The sequence below is a fragment of the Cyrtonyx montezumae genome, unplaced genomic scaffold (assembly GCF_038088225.1).
Source record: "Cyrtonyx montezumae isolate F1298 unplaced genomic scaffold, pur_monq_1.0 scaffold_7, whole genome shotgun sequence".
NCBI classification, from domain to species: domain Eukaryota; kingdom Metazoa; phylum Chordata; class Aves; order Galliformes; family Odontophoridae; genus Cyrtonyx; species Cyrtonyx montezumae.
This window is the reverse complement of record NW_027072078.1, coordinates 27225864-27240101: the sequence shown is the minus strand read 5'-3', so window position 1 is coordinate 27240101 and position 14238 is coordinate 27225864. Positions and strand designations below refer to the sequence as shown.

Here is a 14238-nt window from a genome sequence, read left to right as displayed (position 1 = left end):
CTTAGCTGCTCACCCTACAGCTCTGGCTGTATGGTCGCTCCTCCCTGGCGCTTCCTCTGCCTAGAGCAGGAAGGAAGTTTTTATCAAGCAGGGCGAAATCCTCCGCACAAAATGCGTGTGAGGAAATTGAGAGTGAGAGCCACCTGCTACTATGCATACATCAGGCAGATAAAGCCCCGCGTGTGGTGGCCTCTGAGCACGTTATTTATCTTCCAGGCAGTGTTTCCCTGGGGGTTTTGTTCTTTGTTATCTCATCGTTTGGGAGCATTAGAGCTTTTAAAAGTAAACGCTGTGATAAATTAAAACTGCAGCGATGCTTTTAATGAATCAGTTGTCACAGCTCCCAGATGTTCGGTTTTGAAATTACTTTTTGTTCTGAAGGTGTTCTGTTTATTTATTTTTTGCTAATATTTCATTCTCAAACATAATGAAACGTGGCAGTGGCAGCAGCCCCCTCCCCGTGGTCGTTGAGTCATTGCTTGACATCATCCTTTCTCAACCAGATGCCAGAATCAATGATTCATGCAAGAGCCCAGCGATGGAGCAGAGCCTTATCGTGGAAGGGTCTGTCCAGCTGCAGGGCAAGGCAGCTCTCCTTCAAAAGTGCATCAATAGGAACTGTGAAATTAGCAATCAGTTAAATTAGGGTGTGTGTTGAGGTTTTGTTTTTCCTTTTCATCCGTAATGACTCCGTAGCCATTGATCTCAAGTAACTAGAAGCGGTCGGGTCCTTTTTCTGTCTCAACCTTGTGTGAGTTGCTTTTTGTTATTGTTTTCTTTTTCTCATTGCAGGGAAACACTGGTGTTGTAATGGGCATGTTTCTGGTGTCCTTTGTGGTCCTGGTTGCCCTGGTGACAGTCCTATCTGGAATTGGGGTGTGTGAGAAGTGCAGCATTGGAAGTGGAGGCATCTACTCCATGATCTCTACCGTCCTTGGTGGTCAAGTTGGAGGGACCATTGGGCTCCTTTATATTTTTGGCCAGGTAATTAGAAACACAAAAAGATAAATTAAAAAGAAAAACTAGAAACATGTCAGTCTTTCTAAACGTGTCCATAAGAGCAGGCCAAATGACACTTGGCGTGGTTAAAATGGCAGAAGAGTTGGTTTTTGTGCAGAACGTCCCTTCCATTCCCAAAGTGGCAATCTTGGCACCCTTAGTGCCAAGACATCTCTTGCCCTTAAGGAGTCTTAAACCCAACTGAAAGGGAGTGGCCAGGGTGGCCACCTAAAGCAGAAAGCCCTTTGGGCTGCCACAGTGGCCTTGATGTGCTCACCGTGCCCCTAGGGATGTGGGGAGCATGTGGACCAGGTGAGCCTTGGCTGCTTCTCCAAATGGGGCAGAAGTAGAGCTGGTGTGGGACAGGAGCTGGGCAGAGCTAAGAGCACAGCTAAGTGGTGTCTTGAGAAAAGAGTCACAATTTCAGTGCTTTCTGAGTGGCCCTGAGGAGCCGTGGTAGTGGAGCACTGAAATGTACGTGTAGTAAACATAAAGAATGGAAAGTATACTCTTAAATCTGTGGTAACTTAACTCCCTCCCCCTGTGAAGATCTTACTAACAGTCTAAAATGTGGAGAGCAGGGAAGAATTTTTACTGAAGTTTGTTTTTAAATGACTGACTTGCAGCAATCTCTGAAAACCCTTAAAAAACACAAACCAGAAAGAATCCCCTCTTCTCCTTTCACTTCAGATTAAAAGCAAGTGTCCATAAAATACAAATTGAATGCAGTTATAAGCCACGATATGGAAATGGGCCACACATGAGAATCCTTCCTGTAATATTTTCCACTCCTGCTCTCCGAGCGGACCCTGTCTGGGAAAGCAATCAGGTTGCAGCCTCTCCCAGGGGTTGTAAAACCTGGCCTCTGGCAGCCCCATCCCGTAGCAAGGCATCCAGCACGCATGGGGGCTGTGGGGTGGGAATTGGCAGCTTGCAGAGAAATGCTTTGCGTGCTCCCGAAAGCTGATGTGTTTCCCTTCTCTTTGGCTGTGCTCAGTGGATTTTTTCTGCCTTTTTCTGCACCAGCTGTGAGCTGCATCTCTGCTGCAAGCTACACACAGAGTGCTGTGACTTGTCAGAAGCGGGGTGGGAGCTGGGTACGTGGATACTGCTGCCTTCAGCAATGAGAGCTTGCTCAGCATCCTAGGGCATGCTGCAGAGCTGGGCTGGGACCTAGCATGGGGTCCTCCTGTGTTGCCATGGAGGAAATACTTTATCCCAGAATGATAAAGATTGGGAAACACCACTAAGATCATCAAGTTCAATCCCAACCCATCCCCACTGTGCCCACTGACCACGTCCCTCAGTGCCATATCTCCATGGTTCTTGAGCACCTACAGGGACGGTGACTCTACCACCTTTCTGGACAACTGTGCCAGTGCATCACCACTCCTGAAAAGAAATTTTTCCATCATTCAACCTGAATCTCCCCTAATCAGGTCTGGCACACCTCCAGAGACCAGCATGTGCTTGGTCACGGCAGCTTTGGCTGGGGTTTCTTACTGTGCAGGGTGGAACAAGAACTTTCCAGGCACGTGACCCCAGTCTGCTGGAGATGTCATGTTTTATTGAAGGGAAGGCTTCAAGGATGTTTGAGGTGTTGAAGCTCTCTCCTGCTCTGCTCCTTTCTGCGTCCTCCTAACTGGTGTTGATGTGCAGCTGCATACCCTGGTTTGGTTTGCCTGGTACGATGTATGCTGAAAGGGAGTGCTGCTGAAATGCATGTTACGGGAACCTCTGGAATTGGGATCGCTGCCCCACAGGGTGATCTGAGGGCTGAACCTGCAGCTGTTTTCCTGCACTGCAGATGTCCCATCCTACGGACTGCTGGCCACCTGGGAAGCGCGCTCGTCCTGCTCTGTGGCAAAGGAAATAAACAGCTTCCCCCAGTGCTTAGGGAGCATGGGCTGCACAACGTGTACTCCTTAAATGTGCAGGCTCCCTTCCAGGAGCAAGACAGGGAGCTGGTGAAGCATCAGGCTTTACATCCAAGCTAAACACAGAGTTAAAAGTAAGCACTAGGAAGCAGGGAAAGGAGAAACATGCGGTAGCTCTTCAGGCAGGTGTTTGACTAGGAGCCTTTCTTTCTGAGAAACAGAAACGTGAAAAGGTTGACCCATCCCCTTCTTCCTTGGGTAACCCAGAGTGGTTTCTCTTGGAATGTTAACTGGAGTTAGTGGAAAGCTGCCAGTTGCTCCTGTGTTTACCCCGGCAGTGCCCTAACGACGTCCTCTGTCATGGTAGTAAGGTTCAGTGCCTGAAGGCCAGAGTCACCTTAAACATTTCCGTGTGGCAACGAATCTCTGGCTGAGCCCTGCTGCGGGCACTGCACCCACAGGATGCTCACAGACCTCTGTTCCTTCAGTGTGTTGCAGGTGCCATGTACATCACCGGCTTTGCAGAGTCCATCGCAGATGTACTGAACCTCAGCAACATCTGGGCAGTGCGGGGCATTTCCCTAGTGGTGCTGCTGGGGCTGCTCGGGATCAACCTGGCAGGGGTGAAGTGGATCATCCGCCTCCAGCTCCTGCTGCTCTTCCTGCTGGCAGTCTCGACACTGGACTTTGTCATTGGGTCCTTCTCACACCTCGATCCAGGTAAAGCTGGCTGTTCTGAGCACCGGGGCCGGCGTGTGTTGGTTCTTTTGGGGTTTTCTCCATAGGCATCTTCGTGAAGGTACACAGAGGTAGAGCTCAGGGCTATCAAGCGTGGCTCCCATACTTTGGTTTTGAGTCTGTAAGAGAGAGCCTGTAATTTTGCAAGTAGTTTCCAGAGTGTGCCTGGAGATACCTTATTAATTTGGTGTTTACCTCAAGACTCCAGCTCTTAATGTGTGTATTTTGCAGGGCCTCTTGGAGCAGATTGTCCAGGATCGTTACAATTGTGTGTGGTGGAGTTTGTTCTCTGGAGGCCTGTGGGCATCCTTTAAGCCCTGGCAGTGTGGCATGCAGCCAACTCTAGCTCTGGGCTGCCCAGCTGAGGAAGCACCACTGAATACCTTGCCCAGGGAAGGGGCTAGTGGTGTGGAGAAGGGAGCTGCTGGTTCAGAGAGCATCCTATATTACCTTTCCCCTGCCTTTCCTGGGGTCCCCAGCATGAGGCAGGCAGTGGGGGCAGCTGGGCATGGCCAAAGCAGGGGGATGGAGCTCCCCGAGCCCCCTACCCCTCTCTGCATCATCATTCCTAGATGCGCTGGTCAGGAGCCCACTGGAGGCTGTGAGGAACTCATGAGCACTGCAGCCAGCCCTGCAGCAGTCACTAAGTGCAATTAGCTGAGTAAACAGAAGGTGTCACCTTTTTCTTGGGTTCCACTGCATCCAAAAGCGTCTTAAGGTGGGAGAGTTCAAGAAACCTGCTGAAGCAGCTTGTGGAAAGGCATCTGCATTTCATATTTAGCACGTGCTCTGGGTAGAATAGCTGACATGTCTTGCAGAGAGAGCAGATAGCCTGCTCCAAGCAGCCACTGTGCATGGAAGTCCTTTTCTAAAGGAAGCCATGAGAGTTTGCATTCCCATTGTTCTCAGGGGTGACCTTCATATAGGCCCAGAGACCTATAAGGAAAAGGGAATTAGGGTCTTTTATTAGCTTTTTTTTTTTTTTTTTTTTTTTTTTTTTTAATACAGCTTCTGTTTGAGAGGATGGTCTCAGCTCAGGCTGGGTGCTGCATTTCCCCAGCAGGCCTCTGAGTGGTGTGTCAGCACTGATGGTGAGCGTGGGCTTCAGCTTCTGCTGCAGAGCCGCTAGCAGAACGCCTTTCTCACCGGTACTGGGAGGGGTGAACACAGGTCAGGGAAGATGCTGAAGGTCTGTGCTGTCTCCAAGCACTGACTGCTTGGATTTAAGTAACCTCCAGCAGAGTGCCTGGTCCATCTCAAAGGCTTGGTGCCCGAGCCCGTGTGTGGCTGTGCTGGGTGGGGACCCCTCACTCGTTCCCCCTGTTCTTCAACCTCACACCCAGGCGTGCACAGCATGGGATGTGGGCCAAGCTCTCACTCCCTTCCTGTGGTTAGCCTTTATTTTTAGTCAGAGGACAGGCCCTATGGAGACAAAAGGGGTTCTCAGCAGGACTTCCAGCTGCTTTCTCCTTTCCCTCACCGCAGCTTGTCCTGCTGCGGGGAGGACTCGGGACCATGGTCCCTTCTCCAGATGTGCCTGTGCCTGCAGAGCCTGCCAGGGTTCTGCCTTGGAGCAGAGCCAGAAATCCCGAGAGGCACTGCATGGAGGAAAAGCTGTAAAGAGTGAGGGCAGGGAAAGCGAGTGTTTGTGTATTAAGGTGCATGGGGAAACAAACAAGCAAACAAAAAGAAAGGTGAGAACTGCGGTCACTCAGAAGCAGACTTGCCTTGTCCAGGCACTGCTGGGCTGCAGGTTCCCTCCTCCTTGGCCCCAACCATTGGCATGGCCCCAAAACCCAGAGCTTCCTTTGGAGGCCATGGAATCCTAAATTCTCCCATTAGACCCAGCCAGTGCTTCTCCAGTGATGGCTCTGGTCTCAGGTCTCTGTGAATAGAGGGTAAGGAGGGGGGCTGCCATGCCTCTTTCTGCCAGGCTCTGAGCTGCCTCCAGCCCAAGCTCACTGTCACCTCCAGAAACAGTCACCCCCTGCCTCCTTATGGCTTTCTCTTCTTGCCAAACATAATGCAGGTGAATTGAGAGCAGACAGATGTCTGCTACGCTGCCGAATAACGTATTCCAGGCAGAACAGCAGTGCTGGGGTTTCTTGGCTTGCAAACCTCGGTATTTTAATTCTGTAGGTCTCTGCAGTTGCGTTGGGGGGGGGGGGAGCAGTGAGCATAAAAGAGGATGCTGTCTGTCCACAACCAACTCCTCAGAACATCGTGTGAAGCTTTTTGGCCTCTTCACGTACTGAACATTAGAGTCATGGAAAAAGAAGATAAGACCGCTGTTAGTGCCCACACTTTTATTTTCCTAGCATATCTCTGCTAATTTTTGTGTAGGGTGACTCCCAAATACTCCCTTCAATTAGGCGCCTGCTTTCCTGTTTTGGCAGTTGCTCACAGGTACCCTGCTACAGCCCAGCAGCTCTGTGGGAGCAAATGGGGAGGGGTGGGGATATTTTGGGGGGAGATCTGGTGTTAATTGGGTTGCGCTCTGTTTTGGTGGCAAGATGAAAGGAGTCGCAGTACAAGCGAAAGTGCCCCCAACAACCACCTCTTAAATGTTCATAGAAGGGGGGGAAGAATTGAAAATAAGGATTCTGTTGGCAGGGTGTTAGATAATGGGTGGGTGGGGGTCTGGGGGCTGCTTGGACTGGAACTCCCCTCCTGCAGCTTGCCCAGGAGCTGGGCCTCTCTCCTGGTGGAACCCACACAGTCTCTCATCAGCGTGGGGCTGCTGGGAGGCTTTGTAGCCCTCCAGGGCCCTGAGCATAACCCCTGCCTGCATTCAGCCCCCTGCAGCCCCTAGGCGTGCTGCTACCAGAGAGCTGCTGGTTGGGCTTATTGTTCACACAAACCACATCCTTCGTGTCACCCGATTCTGCTGTAGCTTTCTGACAGCATTCTCACGGAGCTCAGAAAAGCATTTATCCTCAGTTCTTCCTCTAAGGATGAGCCTTGTGAAGGATTTCTTCTCCTGTGGCTGTCAGCTCTCCCTTCTGCCAGGGAAAGGGGGCATTTGCATGGGGCTGCTTTAGTGGAAAGGGAACCTGCAGCTGTTAAAATGATGTGTGTATATAAACACGCTGGTGCTGTAAAGGTCCCTAAAGCAGTGCTTTGGAGACTTTGATGGATTGAATCAATGAAATGTATTCACATATATTTAACATGGAAATGATCAAAGCTTCCTAATCAGAGGCTTTTGCTTGGCCTGGGCTGTTCTCTATTGTATTTTTGGGCACGAGGGGTGTGCCCCAGTTTTCTAAGAGAGGGTGCAGGAAGGATGTGTGTGTCAGAAGATGATCTGCAGCTAATCCCAGAGGCTTTATCCAGGCTGATTGCTGACTTCCTGGCTTGAAACACATCTGGAAACTGGCATCAAATTCCAAGTAGGAATCACAGAGTGAGTGGCAGCAGAAAATCCCGCTTTGCTACTGAACAAGGTAGAGCCAGTGGTGAATAAAAGCAGGAGGCTGCTAATGCGATCTTTATTTATTAAAAAACACGCGATTGCTTTCCCCAGGTTTTTCCAATTATAGCACATTGAATCGGCGTGACATCACCTTTGAGCTGGGGCCAGCCTATTCAACAGTCTGGCGAAGAAATTTATTAACTGGTTACCTGCCAATCGTCTGGGCTAGGAGCTGAGGCACAGATGTGTTTTGAAAAGTGATAACATTGTTAGGGGGGCTTGTTTAGATATGGACAGGAAAGCTACACCAGTCTCTCTGAAGTAGGTATGTAAGGCAATTTGGTTTTTTAAAAAAATAATGATGATAAAAAACGTAGCAACTTCTGCAGGGTGTGTTTCCACCATGTCCCCAGCAGCCAGCAGCATCTCCCGCCGTGGAAAAGAGCTCAGGGTGCTGCAGGATGCTGCTTTTTCCTTCCTTATGGCTTTTCTTCAGAATCTCTGACCACTTGGCTTGCTGTCCTCTTGCCCTGTCCCTGCTGGCCTGGTCTCAAGCAGCCTGTCTGGAAAGCAGATTATATGGGGACTCAGTGCTCTGGTCACAGCAATCTGTCCCCTGATACCTGTCACCAAAACTTTGGGTCTTCCAAGAACCTGAGAACATGCTGATATCCTTTTTTTCTGGACTGAACCTCCCTGAACACCTGTGGTGCCCCCTTTCAGTCTCTTTCGTACAGGAGTGAATGTCATCCTTAGAGTGTGAGGCATAGGGGACAGTCCTGATGTTGATTGGTGCCCTAATACATGCCACTGCCCTCAGGGTCAGGCTGGGAGTCAGGGCTGGCCCAGGTCCACCCCTGGGGCAGCAGGGGGTTTGCTTTTATCTTCTAGGTGTTAGTTTTTAACACCTTTAACAGCAGAGCAGTAGTAATTAGGCTTGTTGGTTCAGCCTGTGATAGTAGTAGTGTGGTAAACGCTGCTGCTGCAGCCTCCTGCTGCAGGATAGATGATAACTCCCACGATTTATAAAGGGGATTTTGTACATGGTTCGTTTAACCTTTACTTCCTTCACTGTTTCCCTGGAAGGCACTGCTTAGCTCACCTTCATCGAGCTTGCAGCTAAGTCCTAAAACACCTCAGTGGCTTTGTTGGTAGATGCTCATGCTGCCTGCTGGAGGATCCTCAAACTTGTGAGGGAGCTGGCTCGGCTGCAGCATGGTGCCCTGGGATTTGTTCCTTGTTAGACATTGCCTTCCCATGGTCTTTGTCCCATACAACCTCCAGGCCCTCTGTTTTAGCAGCTGCTTGTTTAATGCTAGGGACCTCACAAGATGATCTGGACACGTAACGTCCCATAATCCCTCCATCTCTCCCTGTCACTGTGTTTAAACTAGACAGCTTTATTTAATAGCATTGATTTTTTTGTGTGTGTGCCACTACATGATTGTTTTCAAATGATGGAGATCTTGTGCCTCCTCTACTTCCATCCCTGCAGTGTTTAATTCCTGCCACAGTTCAGCTGTGATCTGCATCAGCCTTCCTTATTAAGGGATTTAACTTTAAAAGGTGATTTCTGGATTCTTTCTGCAGCCACTTTGCTTCTAATTTGCATTTCTGTCCTGGGCTGCAGAGGAAACTTTGTGCAGGATATGGGTTCTTATCTACTTCTCCTCATCTTCTCTGCTGGCTTCTGTTAACAGTTTGTGGCCTTTTTTTGGCTGTAGGTGAGATTTCGTCCCGGTTGTATGTGCAAGGACCTGCTGGTTCTCCTTGGTTTTCTACCAAAGAAAACCAGTGTTAACTGAAAATGTGGGTTTAGTAGGGAAGATGCATCTCTCCTTCAAGCTGAATTCAGTGAGTGGCTACAGATGACAACAAAAAATCCTTTAAGGTGACAATGTCTTGCTCAGCCTTTCCCAAATCGAGCACTGATTCTCAGTTCTGAAGCTAGACTTTGAGCTGTAGCTGTATGAAGGATAATGAAAATGTCCCCAGAATAAAGTAAAATAAAATAAAACTACCAGTTTGAGTACAGAATAATAATTAAAAAAATGTTAACAAATAGAATAGTTTTCTTTTAAATACCATTGTCATCTAGACATGATTTCTGTAACTGGAATATGGGATGCTCTTGCCATGTGTATAGAACAAGAGTGTGCAGATCACAGCAGGATCTGGTTGGTTTTGTTCCGTTGTGGCCAGCTGCTGCCTCTGGGAAGGTGGTGGGGATTCATAGTATCATAGAATGGCTTGGGTTGGAAGGGACCTCAAACGCCATCTGCTTCCAACCCCTCTGCCATGGGCAGGGCTGCCAACCACTAAATCAGGCACTGGATTCAATTGACGTGGGTTAGGCTTTGTCTCAGGCAGCAGCCAGCACAGCCCTGAGGTAGGAACAGGGTCACTCCAGCTAGCCCAGAGGATGTGTGTCATCACCTCTGCAGCTCCGGTGCCGTTTGTTTTCCTCCAATTGTGCCTCGGCTCAGCCCAAATTCTAATTTCTTAAAGCTGGGATTTTTCATCTGAGAAGTTCTGCAGAGCCACCCACAACAGGGACTGTGGGTATAGCTTCCAAGAAATACCACTCAAAATAAAATATCCCATTTATGCAAAATATTTTCCTAGAAGAAGGTGAAGCAAGGGATGTTTTACTTCTCGTACTCCTTGTAATGAACAATACCATTTCCTCTGGCAGGTTTGAATGCTGCTGGACAAGCCAGGTAGTGGATTCTACACCAAGAAGTGAAATAGTCATGAAAGTATTTTATACATTATGGCAAGACTGATGCTTAGCATTAAGTAATATAAAACATAAGTGGGCTTTATAAACACCCATGTTAAAATCTTTTCTTTTTTTTTTTTTTGTTCCTCCTGAGCAATATTTCTTTTTTTCTACCAAATGTCTTTTGTTTTGCAACAAAACAGTTGAAAACCACCGATCTGCGCAGCCAGTATAGATGCCAAAAGTCTCTACCAGCTCCTCCGACAGGCTTATGTTGTTGGTTTTCCATGTCTCCATGCCCCAGGAGTCAGCTGGGTGCTGGTCCCTGGGGCACCGCAGCAGGAGTGGGACAGAGATGAATGTTCCCTCTCTAGGGCTCCTGCGTGGCTGCCAGAGGGGGCAGCATCCCAAGGGTGAACGCTTCTCCATCAGCTAAGACAAATATTAGGGACTGATTTAAGCAGCTTCCTTTGTTTACTATGGCTTTTGTGCTATTTTGAGCTATTGGCTGGCACCCACTGTTGCAGACCTGTTGGTCTTTGGGGGAGGAAGATACCCATGACCTGATGGCTCTTGTGGCTGGGATGTCCTGAGATCTCTGTGCGGTGTGGAGGTGAGTGGTCCATGGGGTCCATTTATTGCAGGTTGCTCACCCTTGGGCCCTCTCCTCATTCTCAGGTCCCTGGGCAGACAAGAAGGATGCAAGTCCTGTGAAGGTGGTGAGACATTGGAACAGGTTGGCCAGTGAGGTTGTGAATGCCCCTCCCTGGAAGAATTCAAGGCCAGGCTGGATGGGGCTTTGGACATCCTGGTCTAGTGGGAGATGTCCCTGCCTACAGAAGAAGATTGGAACTAGATGATCATAAAGGTCCCTTCCAACCCAAACCACTATATCATTCTATGAAATTCTCGGATTTGCCATCCATGTGAGGGTCTGATTGTCCCTGTGTGAGTTTCCAGTGCCCTGATCCTGTGCTCCTCTATGCCCATCACAACGCTCTGGCGTATTGCAGCATCCAGCAGTCAGCCTTTTTCAGAGCATCCCAGACAAGGCAGCAGGATGCTCTGCTGAAACACCACTCTTCCTTTTGCAAATGTTGTCACGCTGCATGCTCATTTGCCCGCTCGACACAGAAATATTTCTGCTGATTGCAAAAAGTGTAATAATAATATTTGGGCTGATTGATTGCTCTGCAGCAGCGTTGCTGGCAGCCACGCTGCAAATGCCTGTCCCCTACTGAAGCAGGACCCAAACTCCCCCTGATCTTCACCAACAGGTGCAGCTGAGGGAGGTTTTTGGGAGAGGGTTAAGGCTGGGATGGGGCCACCGCTGCAGGAAGCCGCATTGTGTGCTGGCTTTAAACAGGAGGTTTGGGAGATCAGTGCTGGATCAGAAAACAGGGACTTGGGAGGAACAAACACTCGCTGCTTCAGAAGGGCGGTGATTTCCTTTTGGGTAAACACGTCATTAATCTGAGGGAGCACATTCTTTTCCATCAAAAGATAAGGGATTCGGGTTGCATTTCTCAGGGCTTGGTCTTTTTAGATTGTTTTAACTGTGGCTTTCACTCCTTCAATTACAAACCTTATATAATCTCTCATTTTGGGTTTGCCACGCTTATTATGGGTGCAGAGAAGGTCTCGGACAAGGGAACTCCTTTCCTCCTTCCTTTAAAAATGCTCTGATCCTTCTCCCCTCTATGTCTTGCCAAGTTTGGTTTTCTTTTTCCTATAGAATAGAACATTTCTCGTTCCTTGCAACTGTGATGCATTTTAAATGCACTTCTGCTGTTTGTCCTGACTTACAAAGCTGGCTCTACAGGAAGCCAGGGCTGGGGACAGCAGAGAGGAGCTCTGCTCTGCTCTTGTGCTCTTGTCCTGGCTGGGAAGGTGCCAGCTGTGACACCCAGCTCCATTTTTGGGACCCAGCTTTTATTTTTCACTTGGGCTGTGTGATTGCTTCGACCCAGGGTTTTTGTTCAGTGCTTCCTGGTATTGAACCCATTTTCACCACAGCAGCAGGGCGAAGGAAACTCATTTGGTGAAAGATGTGTCAAGCTGGAACTTAGAGGTGAAGTTACAGTGTTGAGTCCATAATAGCTGTGTTTTTATCGCTATGTAATCAATGGTCTGCATGCATCCAAGAGCTGCCTACCCAAATCTCCCAGGGTTGGGGTGCTGAGGCTGAGATGGGGCTCTGGTGTGCACTGGGGCAGATGGTCGTGACCGTCATTGGCCCAGCAGGTCAGGGAGGAGCTGTGGGGGTGACAAAGAAAAGGGCAACTGAAATGTGGTGCATTTGATTCCATGGGTACATCAGTGCCCAGGTACTAGACAGGCCACTCATCTCTTCTCAACCCACCTACCTCCATTTTCCCTCCCTGCAGCTCTTCCCCTTTATTTCTGTTCCTTCTCAGCCTTCCAGCTGAAGTGTCTACATCCAACAGTGAAGCAGAAGATGTCCTGAAAAAAATGTGAAAGCATTTTTGTATCTGTGCGAGTTCAGCAAAGGTTATGTTTGTTCTCAGAACCTGCCAGCGCAGCTCTGCCTCTGTCAGTGCTTTGCATTCCTGGCTCTCCAGACCCCCATCTCCTTGAGGGCTGGGGATGTGCTGGTGGAAATCTGTTCCTGCATCGCACAGCCTTGAGTTCCAGCTCACAGTGAGTTGAACTTCCCTTGGTGTGGAAAGCTGCTGTTCTTGTGATTGGTAGTGGGTTTTGGTGAGTTTGGTGGCCGCCAGACCATCCAAAGACAGATTTCTTCCACAGGCACGAGAGGGATAGTGTTGCAAGGGCTTCAGGGGAGAATTTCAGTCCTCTATTGTACAGCACTTGGGTGTACAGACCTGTATAGAAGTGAATTTGGTTTAGGCCACCCAACCTGATTGACCACAACATCAGAGAACTACCGAAGTGACATGGCTTGCCCCAGCCCACAAATCCTGTTCTTGTACCTTGTCCCTGTCTACAAGTTTGGAGGAAGAATATAGAAGCGTGGCAAGAAACAGTGAAGCTTTATCTGTGGGACTGGGCTGTGTGATCTGTCTCTGCCTCCTCCATGCTGACGTCCCCAAGTACCTCCAGTGCCCACACTGGGACCTCTCACTGGGAGAGGTCTTGGTGGTGGCCCGTGGGAACAGCTGGATCTTGGAGCTTGTGCCAAAAAAAGAGGGAAAGTGAGAGAGAGGAGATAATTATGCCAAGGCTCTGTAATTACTTTTTGGCTCTCCACATGGCACATCACACAGGATTTTGGAAATGCTGGGGTCAGAGCTGGGCAGTGTGCTGCAAGACAAATGCTTTCAGCTGTTCTTCTGCAAGCACATCTCAGTAAGTGCCTCTCTGTGGCTTTCCAGGCAGGAATGTGTGGACCTACTTACTTAAGAAAAGAAAAAAAAAATCCCAGCACTTCAAGCCTTCAGTATCCACCTTCATAATTAAAGTCTCTAATCACAAGCAGAGCACAGTATGTGAGAGCCTTTGGGGAGCAGTTTCTTAAGGTAGTTTTCCATTTTGCATTATTTCTCTCCGTGCTCAGGCCTGCCTCCAGGCCGGGGTTTACTTAACCTTAAGCTTGTGAACAGGCTTATTGAATTTGGCCAGGACTTGACTAATCTGTAATGAGCTCCAGGTTGCCTGCGTGCGTTTGTGTAATGAGCTGACCCCGCATTGCCACCACCACATCAGCAGCATCCTCACATCCCGCTCCTTTTCTGGCCTCTTGAGTTGTGTCCTGAGCAAGGGAAGGCTCCTCAGATACTTTCAGCCCCATTGCTGGAGAGGGAAAAAAGCAGCAGGAAGAGCCCAAAGCTCAGCTGGGATGGAGGGAGAAGGCCACTGCTTCTGCCTGGAGCCTCCATGGCAGTCCCCAGTTGGCTTTGTAGTGCTTGGGGGTGAGGACATTCATCCTGGAGCTTCTTCTACATAAAATGTTTGAGGTGTTGTTTTGTTGTTTTGCCATATCAATCTTTTTAATAGGGGTAACTGGAAGGATGTTAGGTGAGATCTTTACAACAAGCAAAGCATGCCAGAAGTGGGTAACTTGGTGAATATGCTCTTTCAAATTCAAAGAATGTGCTTAGATTTGCATTGAGTTGGCTGGAAGGAGTTATATCTATGAAGATTTTTGTCCAAACATGCAAGAAAAAAGATCGGAAAATGATGAAACGTTTCACAGAAACAATGAAGTGAAGCATTGTGCCTTGGAAATGTTAAAATGTTTCATCTAGATTCAAAATCTAACTTGTTTTTCCCTTTAGTGACATTTTTCATTTGAAATGGACTTTAAATCTTAAAAAAAAAAAAAAAAAAAAATTAGAATCCCAAAATGAGAATAAATCTTTTGAGGCTGAACGAAATAGTTTGCCTTGAACCCAAAGCTTTTTAGTGTTCTTATTTGTCAAAAGTCGCTGAAGTAATTCAGTTGTTGGTTTAAGTCTATTTTTTTCCCCTTTTCTTATTTACTTCAGCTCAGCCACTTGAGAAAT

General features: G+C 48.5%; 1 protein-coding gene across 1 annotated transcript in view; it reads left to right on the top strand.

Moving 5' to 3' along the window:
• Positions 1 to 14238, top strand: part of SLC12A8 (solute carrier family 12 member 8) — a 41967-nt gene that overhangs the window by 3947 nt on the left and 23782 nt on the right. The window contains exons 4-5 of the mRNA XM_065750558.1: positions 793 to 984; positions 3365 to 3596. Coding sequence (XP_065606630.1) covers positions 793 to 984; positions 3365 to 3596 — 424 coding nt within the window. The remainder of the gene's footprint in view (positions 1 to 792; positions 985 to 3364; positions 3597 to 14238) is intronic.